Source organism: Lethenteron reissneri, chromosome 41 (assembly GCF_015708825.2).
Source record: "Lethenteron reissneri isolate LAM-NWPU_2019-01 chromosome 41, ASM1570882v1, whole genome shotgun sequence".
In the NCBI taxonomy this organism is placed as follows: Eukaryota; Metazoa; Chordata; class Hyperoartia; order Petromyzontiformes; family Petromyzontidae; genus Lethenteron; species Lethenteron reissneri.
The window spans coordinates 10,857,713-10,871,018 of record NC_083819.1 but is presented as its reverse complement, the minus strand read 5'-3'; the positions used below and the strand labels follow the sequence as shown (position 1 = coordinate 10,871,018).

Below are 13,306 nucleotides of genomic sequence, written 5' to 3'. Positions count from 1 at the left end.
GGTGTGAATTGTCGGGGGCCGCACTAAAGGCCACCAGGGGGCCACCAGTGGCCCGCGGGCCTTGCAATGAAGAATATTGAGTTAGAGGGACTTTGTGGAAAGATCTGCGGGATTTAAATAGTGGGGGTGGTAGTGTAGCGGTTAGCGCGCTGCGCTACGAACCTGGCGACCCGAATTTCTCTTCCCGTTCAAGACCACCAATACCAATGACGATTATCTGAACCGGTCCTGGCCCTCCGCTAGGTCGACTCAGCCTCAAATGAGTACCGTCTGCGGTGTGCAAACATCGCCACTTGGGAGACAATGACAGCCGGGCCTGGTGCTGGCCACCCACCCACCCCCTCGTGTGCCGTGTCAGCCTTCATAGGCGCTACCCACTAACAGCACTTGTCCCAACAATCTGCTATGGCTATTCGGGGGTTACTCTTTAGTTCTTTCGGCAAAGTCACGTAGAAAGAAAATAAACTAAATAATATAATACGACGTTTTGTTTGCAACACAAGCAATCGTAATTAGGTAGAAAACAAACTAGTAAACTTAGAAATATAATGCAACACAATCACAGAAAGTCGGCTAACACAACAGTCAACACCCTACCTGGTTGATGACGTTCTTCCAAAGATTGCTAAATTTAAGAGAGAGACTAAACACAGACATGGAGACACACAGACAGACACACAAGCGGAGAGAGACAACACAGAGACACAGAGAGAGAGAGAGACAATAAAGATCTTACGCGAAGATCCTGCATTGCACACGAGTTGTCTGGCATGCATATTGTGCAGAGATATGCCAGCAGCCTACTTGCTGTGCTGTGCTCACTCATAGAGGCGCCCAGTCACTCCTCCAAACACCTGGGTGTCTTACACCCCCTTGATATTTACATCTCCATGTGATGATCCACCAACCCGGCATCGATGTTGTTGGATTGCGCGTGTGTGTACCACCGTGACAGTGATTTTCATTCGGACGAGGGTAGAGGTCAGCTAGGATGGTGCTGTGGTCAGAGAAGCAGGACTTACAAACAGGACGTTGCAAATTGGAATCGCCATGGTCGATATAAATGAGGACCGCACTGTTCCGCGGGAGCGCAACGGTGGTTGCCTCGTGGACTGACTCGCCCCCCTCGTCAGTAACGTGGAATTTCCACCATTGACCCAATGCTGTAGAAATGGAAGAGATGAGAGCACCATCTTCTTCCCCCCCGCCGCTGCTCCCGATTCGTCTTTGAACAGCGCAACACTCTCAAGAGTTACCGTTTGTTTACGTCCACACAGCTCCGTTCCGAGCTGGGCGTGAGAACGTGAGCGGGGCAGTCTGGTGGAGAGAGGCAGCGTTGGGGAATGGGATACTATAAAATAATATTTGTTAATTTACCAGGTACGGTCCACGAAGCTATGTAGTTCTTTTTCAGAAGCGACCTGGCTGTCACGAAAGACAGCTCACCGAAGCGTGCTCATCATCACGTAGTAGCCAAACACTCCCAACGCGTGGACGTTGATTCGGAATTTGGAGGGGAAAAAACCGGAGGACCTAGAGAAAAATCCACGGGACCACGGGAAGAGAGAGACACGCAAACTCCAAATACACAGCAGCAGGCGTAAGGATCGGAATCGAACCCACGACCTCCTGCATACCAGGCGAGGGAGTTAACATCTCGCCAAAGACGGAGCACTGGGAGTGAGTGGTGGTGAGGTCGGGGCTGGGGCAGCAGGGGGGCGAGTGGAGAGCTCGTCTCTTAATTGCAAACGCTTCTCCGTCAGCTGGCGCGAGTCTCTTAGCTCCGGCTAAGGCGGGACCCCCCTTTGAGGAGCCATTGTGCACGTGACAAAACTAGGTGTTGCGCTTACACGGCGGGCCTGCGCCACGGCAGCAGCTGCTGTCCAGCTGACGCCAGCAATTATGGCCAAGGGGGAGAAGAAAAGTCCCAAAGTCTCCGCGCCCTGGGAAGGGAGGCGGGAGCCGGGACTTTGTCTGATACGATTCTCCGCCGCCTCCTCCTCCTCCTGCTCCTCTTCGCCCTCCCTTTCTTCCTCGCGTTCGTCTGTTTTGGCTTTCTTTTTTGTTGATCTTGCGTGACACTCAGCCCTGGATGTGTGGGTGGGGAGGGGGTGAAGTTTGTTTATAAGCGGGGTGAGCGCGCACGGTGAGCGGCACATCACCTGAGCGGCACTCGGTCCCTGCCTCCGCTCCGCTCCGCTGCTGCTTCTGCTGCTGTTTGCACCACTGCCCTTGCGCCATGGTAAGGCATCGTTTCGCTCCCTCTGGCTCGTTCACACGGCCACTTTGTCGCCATGTAGATTGGGGGAAGCTGCAGCGCGACGGCTTGCGACGGTGCTCCTAGCTTGGCTGGAGATTCATGGCAGCAATCCGGGCACCTGTGCGTTCGTCTAGCCGAACTTCTTTCGCAGCGCACGTCGCCAGCCGTGATCACCTGGAGCTGGAGTTGGTGGGTCTTGCAGGGCCTGTGTAAGATACCGGCGAGCGAGGCAACGTGATAGCGCCTGCGGAAAGCAGTACAGCAAGTAGGTTGCTCAGTGTTTTTGATTTCATTGCGGGGTGAAGTTTTATCGCAACCATCATCCCTCGGTTGAGAATAGATTGGATGCAAGGTGCGATCCCATTGTGTATGTGGCAAAGTGAAACGGTGCCCTTGGCAAGGCAGAGACCTGTGAGAAAGTGTGGGGACAGTGGATGGGAGGAGAGATGCGTTTCAGATTGAAATCATGATTTTTGGGGAACAGGCCGCACAAGGCTTCACGGTAGCGCTGCTGTGCCGCTCTTCCGCGTGCTGTCCGGCACGATGTCCGACGTGCCGGGACCTTCTCTAGTTCCTGAAGGGTATTGGGGAAAAAGATGCTTAGCGTCGTTACTAAGTACACATTGCAAATTGTTGGCACACTAAAACAAATATTTAACTTTAACAATTGCATCCACCTAGTACTTTTTACGTAAAAAACCCGATGTTAAAAACCCTGCCCTCTTATTTACAGATGTATCTACGATCGATGTACCAAGTTACGCGCCACTCTCCCACCTTTATTCAATCACCCGATACGTACGGACGTATGTTGAACCTCTTTTCGTGAGCGTCTTTGTTAATTATTTTAGTCTTTTATTACGCTTATCTATCCACCCAGGTACGCCTAACGGAGTCTCAAGACTCTGCAAGGTTTTTTGCAATTGGAGGGGAGGTGGGGGGTCGATGTTGCTCTGATGTGTGGTCCCAATTGAGTAACTTCACAGGTGATTTTTAATCATTGGGATGTTTTCACTGATACCAGTTACATCGTATCGGTCGGAATGCGGAGGAAACCCGCACAGAACAGGGGCAGAACAACAAACTCCACAAGGGAAGAGTCAGGTTATCGAACGCAGTCCTTTGTTGCTGCTGCGAGGCGCCAGTATCACCACCCCGTGGTCTGCGTGCCATTTCAGAAACAACAGAATGCGGTGTACTCGCCGCACTAAGCGCATACACCGCTCGAATTGGCGAGCGTTGCGTCGCGTGCCATTGGGCTTCACCGTGTGACTCCGGCGCTTGGAACGGCCTCCACCTCGCTCCCCACCTCCACCGCGCTCTCCACCTTGCTCTCCACCTTGCTCTCCACCGCGCTCTCCACGGCGCTCTCCACCGCGCTCTCCACCGCTCTCTCCACCGCTCTCTCCACCGCACATGGCACCGGGGATTCTGGATCCTGCGCAGCTGTCGCGGCCCCGTCAGCACGGCATCTGCAGCGGAAACATGAAAAAGAGTGCAAAAATAAGGAGTGTTTTCTTTAGCAGCTCATTTTCTTGTTTGCGTGGAGTGCCGTTTCACCAGACTCTTTGTCGAGTTTATAAAGATCTTCCTGTTGAGCTAAGAAAACAAATAAATGTGCCGTTTTCCCGTGTGTGGGAGACACAGAAATGGTTTAGAGGTGGAGTGCGGGCGGGCGGGCGGGTGGGCCGGGGATGTTTGTAAACGCCTCAGTCCAAGCCCTTTGTCACTGATCGGTATTCCCCATTCATTTACATTATTAATGAGGCCTCATCAGGACCATCACTACGTGCCTTGTGTTTAACCGCAAGTCACAAGTTCAGTTCCTGACAAGGGTCAAATCTCATCGTCGTCGTCGTCGTCGTCATCACCACTCCGTTATGACCAACATTTACCTTTGGGCGTTCGTTACGTGAGCGCCGGGCGGTGAGACAGCGTTTGGTCGTCAATCATCATCGGTCGCTCTGCAGAAGAGTCACCAGCTTCGAGTGACGGCCCAACGCTCGCTCGGGCTGGAAACGTCATCGACTTCCAAACACCCAACTCCCGCAGCGCGTCCAACGGTGACCCTCGATTGCATGGCCGTGCAAGCATCATCATCTTCTTCTTCATCATCATCATCATACAGCTGATGTTGACGTAGAGAACAGCGATAACGAGCCGGCCAATTGCATCAGGAGTGGCGGAGTGGGGGTGAATCGCTGTGACGACGCATTCCTTCCTATTTGTGAACCGGGCACCGAGCCGTGATGTGTTCGACGGTCTGTTCTGGCTGGTGACCACAGTCGTATATCTGAGTTTCTTTTTTTTATTGTTTTCCATTTGCGCATCAAGTATCTGCGGTGGTGGTAATGGAACGCCGCAGTGGAAGTAACATTTTGAACCCGACTGCGTTCCAGAACGATTCACGGAGATAGACGCCTGGACTCACAGAGAGACCACAGACACACTCAGAGACCCACAGACACGCACAGAGACCCACAGACACACACAGAGACCCACAGACACACTCAGAGACCCACAGACACGCACAGAGACCCACAGACACGCACAGAGACCCACATACACGCACAGAGACCCACAGACACACACAGAGACCCACAGACACGCACAGAAACCCACAAACACACACAAATATCCACAGACACACACAGACACACACAGAGACCCACAGACACGCACAGAGACCAACAGACAAACACAGAAACCCACAGACACGCACAGAGACCCACATACACGCACAGAGACCCACAGACACACACAGAAACCCACAGACACGCACAGAAACCCACAAACACACACACATATCCACAGACACACACAGACACACACAGAGACCCACAGACACGCACAGAGACCAACAGACAAACACAGAAACCCACAGACACGCACAGAGACCCACATACACGCACAGAGACCCACAGACACACACAGAAACCCACAGACACGCCCAGAGACCCACAGACACGCACAGAGACCCATAGACACGCACAGAGACCCACAGACACACACAGAAACCCACAGACACGCACAGAGACCCACAGACACACACAGAAACCCACAGACACGCACAGAGACCCACAGACACGCACATAGACCCACATACACGCACAGAGACCCACAGACACACATAGAGACTCACAGACACGCACAGAAACCCACAACCACGCACAGAGACCCACAGACACGCACAGAGACCCACAGACACACACAGAAACCCACAAACACACAGAAACCCACAGACACTTCACAGACACCCACAGACACACACAGAGACCCACAGACACACACAGAAACCCACAGATACACACAGAAACTCACAAACACGCACAGAGACCCACAGACACGCACAGAGACCCACATACACGCACAGAGACCCACAGACACACACAGAGACTCACAGACACGCACAGAAACCCACAACCACGCACAGAGACCCACAGACACGCACAGAGACCCACAGACACACACAGAATGCCACAAACACACAGAAACCCACAGACACTTCACAGACACCCACAGACACACACAGAGACCCACAGACACACACAGAAACCCACAGATACACACAGAAACTCACAGACGCACACAGAGATCCACAGACACACACAGAACCCCACAGACACGCATAAAAACCCACAGACACGCACAGAAACCCACAGACACGCACAGAAACCCACAAATATGCACACAGACTCACAAACACGCACAGAAACCGACATACACGCAAAGAATCCATAGAGATGCACAGAGACCCACAGACACGCACAGAGACCCAAAGACACGTTCAAAAACCACACAAACACGCACAGAAACCCACAGACACAGAGAACCACAGACACACACAGAAACTCACAGACACGCACAAAACCCCACAGATACAGAGACCCACAGACACGCACAGAAACCCACAGACACACACAGAGACCCACAGACACACAGAAACCCACAGCCACGCACAAAAACCCACAGACACGCTCAGAGACCCACAGACAAAACAAACTCACAGACACACACATAGACCCAAGCCACACACAGAGACCCACAGACACGCACAGAAACCCACAGACACACACAGAGACCCACAGACATACAGAGACTCACAGACACACACATAGACCCAAGCCACACACAGAGACCCACAGACACGCACAGAAACCCACAGACACACACAGAGACCCACAGACACACAGAAACCCGCAGCCATGCTCAGAAACCCACAGACACGCACATAGACTCACAGATCTAGTGGGGGGTGGGGGGAATCATTTATGAGTTTACCCCCAAGTCATGCCTTCCCATTTCCAGCCCTGAGTATCTGTATCTGCCATGGGTTGTGCGGTTGCGGTTTAGGGTTGGCAAGCATAGCTCCAGCAGAGACGACTCGTCTGTTAAGACGATGTGCCCGGTAGGTCTGTGAAATTCATTCACTGACAATATATTTCTATCGACTACTTTTTTGTGGTTCGATTATTTGGGCCGCTTTACAAATCGACCTCTCTGCCTGACGAAGGTGGGAAACCCCCCGTCCATGGCTCGCCCAGCGTGACGATGACGTCACAATCAAAATCTTTATTTCGACTGGAGGAGGAATCCGATGGGCTCTGAAGCTCTTCATCACAGGTGTCCAGCGGGCGTGGGTCAGAAAGTTACAACAACAAACACGACATTGTATGTTCCATGGCGAAGGGCCATTTGTATACGGTATATATTTATTTTAAGGCCACATGGTGTTATTGACAAACGCGTTGCGTTGTTTTTTGCTCGTTTAGAAGTAGCTGATGTAAGGAGACACAAGAAGTGCTGTTTGATGAGTCGACCAATGGAACCGATAATTAATCGGCAGTCGTCGATAATTATTTGTACATACGTATGTTGAACTTCTTTTGTGCCGTACGTAGCCAACCGTGCTAATCGGATGTGCGGGGGAAGGACAACAAACTGAACACAAAAAGCAGCTCTAAAGAAATGAGCTTTCAACGTCGATGATATAACAGTGGATAGCTCCAGTGGCTTCCTAACATCGGAAGGAACAGCGTTCCAGACGTCCGCAGAGGCGCGCGCGATGCGATGGCCCAGCCAAAGGCCGCTGCCGCTGCTGCATGGCCGGGAGTTTGCGTGACGGTTCACGGCACCTTGATTGAAACGAGGGTGCGGAAAGTGTGAGTGGCAGCGGTAGAATGTTGGGAAGGCGCCGTGTCGTGCCACTGTCCCCCTCCGTGTCCCCTGCACGTGTCTCAGCGCACACTCCGCTCCGCCCGCCGTGAGCGCACTGACCGCTGCAAACACGCTCCTGAGTGCTCCTTGTGTGTTGAATCAACGCTACATTAAACATTAAAACGCCCGCATCTCAAATCTACAGTGAGGGGAGCAGCTGTCGGGGCAAGACTTTTTTTTTGCTGGGGTTGGGGGTTGGGGGGCGATGATGGGGGCCAATTGGGGGAGGGAGGTGGGGGTCGTTGGGGAGGGAGAGAATGCTAAACACACTGCCCCGTTCCCAACTATAGAAAGGGCCACGCGTGTGCTCGCAGGAGCCCCGGGTATCGCTGCTCTCCGTGTCAGAGCAATGAGCCCCGCACTGTTGGCAGTCCGCAGGTCAGCGGGCTTCACCGCTGAGCCAATGCTCTCCACTCTGCGTCCGGGCCGTGACGCAACGCTGTGGAGGCAGCGAGGGTTGGTGAATCACACACACGTCGAGGTCGCCATAACACCCTGGCTTGTCAGTAGTAGTAGGAGTAGTAGGAGTAGTAGTAGTTGGAGTAGTTGGAGTAGGAGGAATAGTAGTAGGAGTAGTAGTAGGAGTAGTAGGAGTAGTAGTAGGAGTAGTAGTAGGGGGAGCAGTAGTAGTAGGAGTAGTAGTAGGAGTAGTATGAGTAGTAGGAGTAGGAGTAGTAAGAGTAGTAGGAGTAGTAGTAGGAGTAGTAGGAGAAGTAGTAGGAGGAGGAGCAGTAGTAGGAGTAGTAGTAGTAGGGGAGCAGTAGTAGGAGTAGTAGTAGGAGGAGTAGGAGGAGTAGGAGTAGTAGTAATAGTAGTAGTAGGAGGAGTAGTAGTAGGAGTAGTAGGAGTGGTAGTAGTAGTAGGAGTAGTAGGAGTAGTAGTCGTAGTAGGAGGAGTAGGAGGAGTAGGAGTAGTAGTAATAGTAGTAGGAGTGTGTTAGTAGTAGTAGGAGTGTGGTAGTAGTAGTAGGAGAAGTAGTAGTAGGAGTAGTAGGAGTAGTAGTAGTAGGAGGAGTAATAGGAGTAGTAGGAGTGGTAGTAGTAGTAGGAGAAGTAGTAGTAGGAGTAGTAGTAGGAGTAGTAGGAGTAGTAGTAGGAGGAGAAGTAGTAGTAGGAGAAGTAGTAGTAGGAGTAATAGTAGTAGGAGTAGTAGTAGTAGGAGGAGTAATAGGAGTAGTAGGAGTGGTAGTAGTAGTAGGAGAAGTAGTAGTAGGAGTAGTAGTAGTAGGAGTAGTAGTAGTAGTAGGAGAAGTAGTAGTAGTAGGAGTAGTAGGAGGAGGAGGCTTTCGTAACCAATATCCAGAATCTAGATTTGTGTAGGTGTTAGATCGCGTGAGTATAAATGTGTCGTTAAACCCGCCACCACCCGACGCGGTAACTAATTGGCACGTTTTGTGCACGTGACAAACCTTGCTAATTGGCTGTGTCGGGTGGCGGCGGGTTCAACGACACATGTATATTAACGCGATCTAACGCCTCAACAAAAATTCCTCTTTATTATTGCATCACCACACTCCACGTTGGAACAGGCGCCACGCCACCACTGTGGATTTACCACTCCCGTCTCTTCCCACACGCAATCCTCTTGACAAGGAGTCGTGGCCACGATCATTTGCTGGTTTCATTCCAGCGTTGTTACCACTTCCGGTAGAAATGGCGACTAAAGTTAAAGTTTCTCTTGCATCAGGTGAGAAGAGCCTGTTTGGGACCTGTTTCAAGTAAAATGTGCAACATTAGCGTTCAATAATAAAGCTCAGTGGCCCAAGGACGTGGAAGCTGCTTAATAAAAACGATCGTATTTTCTTAATTTCGAGCTTTCGTGACTGCAGAAATTACTGTTTGGTTCTTTCGGTAAAGTCACGTATAAAGATAAAATAATAATAAATTAAATGTATTATTTTATCTTTATACGTGACTTTACCGAAAGAACCAAAGAGTGATCGTATTTTCTTTATATTACTGAGCTTTTGTTACGCGTGGCTGCAGTGGCTAAAACGCCGCCATGCAATCCTCGTCACCTGGGTTTGATCCATGGCCATACACGAAACCCGCGGCAACGCAGTATATGAATCACTGCACGCGTATCCCCTAGGTCGACTCAGCCTCAATTGAGTTACCGTAAACATCGGCACTGGAGGATCACGCAGGCAGCGGTGTTGATCTAGCTGCCCCTTGTTCGTTATGGGCTGCCCTAATAGGTGCTCGCGAGCAGAACCATTTTTTCGGTGCTGTCGGGCTAAATGGGGGCCGTTTGTCATCGCACGTAAGCAACGTTGAATAATGGACCTGCGTCGTGTCAAGCACACTTTTGTTTTCGGTGAACCAGGCAGGGTTTCTTTGCGTTATCGAGTTACAAAACCATGCCAGCAGCTCTCTTTGCGCGTGACAGCCATCCAATTAAAATAACAGCAAAACCGCCACTTCACAACGCTAAGCAGCATGTGTAGCATACCTGTGACGTGTTCGACATCCATAACATGTAAGGCTTACATTTAAATGAGATGTAGTTGCGTGTGTGAGACGGGCTTGTGAAATGCAATATTTCCCGCAACCGTGAAGCATGTCCCGTCGTCCCCGTGCATGGCCGGGCCTCGCTTTTGTTTCCACCTCCCTCGGGCGGAGAGTTTGAAGAGGCTGCTGCGATGCCCGGAGGTCTGAGCTGAGCCGACAACCTGAGGTCCTGGGTTGGAATCCGGATTTTAGCCACCCCGCAATTGTCGCGAGTTGATTCTCGGAGCCCAGTGCCCCAATGAACGAGCGCAAAAAAAAAACCCCATCGCATTAAATTTCTTCCCGCGATTCACTTGGTCGAATTTCAGATTTGATAGACAGGCGTCACAAGGCTCGGGGCCAAGCAGGGCCAGGAGCTATTGACGCATCCATTGTGCGCGAAGTCATCAATGCGACGCAAACGCAGCGCCATCGCATCACCTACACGCCACTCGACGCCCGTTCGTTGTGTGTGGCGTCAGTGGGTAGCCTGCGAGGACGCGGCCTCGACTCATCACGAGCACGCGACTCGACCCATTGATTGTGCGTCAGTGCGTATGCCGTGATGTCACGGCGTCGCTCCGTCACCTCCGTGCGACTCAGTCATGAATTGCGAGTGATGGCATTGGCGTGGCTCGGCTCGGCTTCTGCAGTGGAAACACGACCCCCCCAGCACGGCCCCTGAGTCGTGCGGCGAGATGTTGACTACCTCGCCTGGTATGCAGGAGGTCGTGGGTTCGATCCTGCTGTATATTTGGAGTTTGCATGTTTCTCTCATCCGTGGTCGCGTGGATTTGTCACGGGGTCCTTCCGCTTTTTTCCTTCCGCATTCAGAATCAACGTGCATTCAGGGCATTTGGCGGCTGTACATTTATTCTAGATTTGAAGCTTTCGTGACTGCAAGGATTCATACTCTTAGGTTTTTTCGGTAAAGTCACGTAGGTAAAAATAAAAAATAATAATAGAAATTATAGAAATAATAATTGTAGAAATAAAATAGTAAATCACTGATTTATTATTTTATTTCTACTATGATAATTTCAATAATTTTTATTATTTATTTATATTTTTACCTACGTGACTTTACCGAAAAAACCTAAGAGTATGGCTGCACATTTGTTCCCACACGACGATGAGCCCCTTGGCCGAGCCATCATTTGCGGCCAAGGTCGCTTCTGAAAAAGAGCTACGCGGCTGGGTGAGAGAAGAAGAAAAAGAAAAGATTTCCTAGTTTTAGTTGCGGAAAAATCGAGAGGTGTAACCCGGCGAACCCGGTTTGCGTGTTGCTGCAGAGCGTGCTGTGGAGCCGGGCGGAGCAGGACGACGCCGCGTCGGTGCGGTCGGGCAGCACCCCGGGGCCTTCGTCGGGCGGCCACGCGTCCCACAGCGGAGACAACTCGAGCGAGCAAGGTGCACGACCCCCCCTCCCCCCAGCCTCCCCCACCCCACCGCCCCCCTCCTCCTCCTCCTCCCCCCACCAGCCCCGCCCCCGTGCGTACACCGCTCACTTCGCTTGCTCGCTCGCCAAGGCGGGGGGGGGGGGCGAGAGAATTAGGGGCGATGGCGCTCCATCAGACTTCATGCATATTCTATGCACTTGGAGCTATACAATGCCATTTGGCTTTCAGGGTATCTCGCAGGGAGACACGACTCGTAGTTACTACCACTGTGCGCATTCACACACACACACACATTGATATATATACATACACATGCTGGATGTGCTTGGGTGTGTTAATTCTGTGTTGGACGTTAGGGGCCCCGGAAAAGCCATCGGGGTCAAACAATGTTGGGTAAAAATGGGGGTCTGAGGCCATCGTATTCCGATGAAGAAATGCCCCAAACGATGCGGCCGGGGTGTGTTTCAGTTGACATTGCAGCGGCACTCACAAACGGAGAATGTGGAATTCGATTCCAGGTCATGGTCAACTTGTAGATTTAGATTTTATTTATTTTGCGCGGGAAAACCAATTTCTTTAGAACTGATTTTTGTGTTTAGTTTGTTGTCGTCCTGCCTCACCTCCGATAGGCACGGTTAGCTACATACCGTGCGAAATAAGTTCAACATGCATATATGGGGCCCTATGGAGCTGTTAGGTTCTATTACACATGCGCCCTACGATGGTACAGATGTTACACAGAACAGGTCTTAGTTACCATCATGGTTAGATAGGTCGCGAGACATCATCATCATCAGCCCCCTGGGAGAGTGTAACGATGAGGCTGCACTGGGGTCATTGTACCTTGCATGTAAATGACTCGGTATGAATAAAATAATGATTAAGGCGAGGGGCTGTACTGAAACAAAAGCTACGTGTCATGGTTTAACATTCGAAGTATGCGACAGCCATAAAAGCTTTTGTTGTGAATGCACTGATGGGCGTATGTATGTATGTTTAACTTCTTTCGCACCGTACGTAGCCAACTACGCTAATGGGAGGTGTGGGGGAAGGACAACAAACTAAACACGAAAAGCAGCTTTATAGAAATGAGTTTTCATTCTTTATTTAAAAGTGCATAGCTCCAGTGGCTTCTTAATATCGGAGAGAAGAGCGTTCCAGACGGCTACAGAAGAGTATCCAAAAGCGCGCGATGCGGTAACCGTCTTTGTAAGACGGCTAGCCCACAGCCACTCCGAGGATGACCGGAGTTCGCGTGATGCCGTGCCATTCATGAGATTGTGTGACCATACTTAGCTCGGCTGGTCAGTGAGTGTTGGTAAAGGTTGGTTGCAGGACTGGTTGAGGTGTCACTCAGCACGCACTCGCTACTCATGTGAGCTGCGGTCAGTAATCGAACTTGGCTTTTACCACTGCGCCACCACTCACCCCTGTATATTACATTTACCAGCATCTGTGGGTGAGTGGTATCATAGATGGGAGCGGTAGTGTTGCAATTAGCGCACTGCATTACGAACCCAGCAGCCCGAGTCGGATTCCCGCTCACAGCCAACACCAGTGACAATTATATTAATTGCTCCTGGGCCTGCCCTAGGTCTACTCAGCCCCAAATGAGTGCCTGGTGTGGTATGTTAAACATCGCCGCGAGGGAGACGACTAAGGCATCCGGACGTGGTGCTGACCACCCACCCCCTCGTGTGCCGTGCTGGCCTTCATAGGTGCTCGCAAGCAGAAGCACTTGCCCCAAAAGTACGTGAAGGTTTACACGGGGGATCTTTGTCATAGCCATAGTGATCACGAATGCAATAGCCTACAGCCGCCAATGACCTGTGTTGATTTGATCTCATGCGGCACGCCGGGTTGCAGTCCCAGCCGAGTATCGAAACCCAGGCGGGCGGCAGTGCTGGCTCTCAGGGCTCTGTCATACGGGTCGCCCAGCC

The 13,306-nt window shown here is 51.4% G+C and overlaps 1 protein-coding gene across 2 annotated transcripts in view; it reads left to right on the top strand.

The window, feature by feature from the left end:
- LOC133352793 (homeobox protein Meis1-like) overlaps window positions 1-13,306 on the top strand; it is a 236,557-nt gene that overhangs the window by 103,954 nt on the left and 119,297 nt on the right. For both annotated transcript variants that reach the window (XM_061568689.1, XM_061568690.1), the window contains exon 7: window positions 11,259-11,376. In XM_061568689.1, coding sequence (XP_061424673.1) covers window positions 11,259-11,376 — 118 coding nt within the window. The remainder of the gene's footprint in view (window positions 1-11,258; window positions 11,377-13,306) is intronic.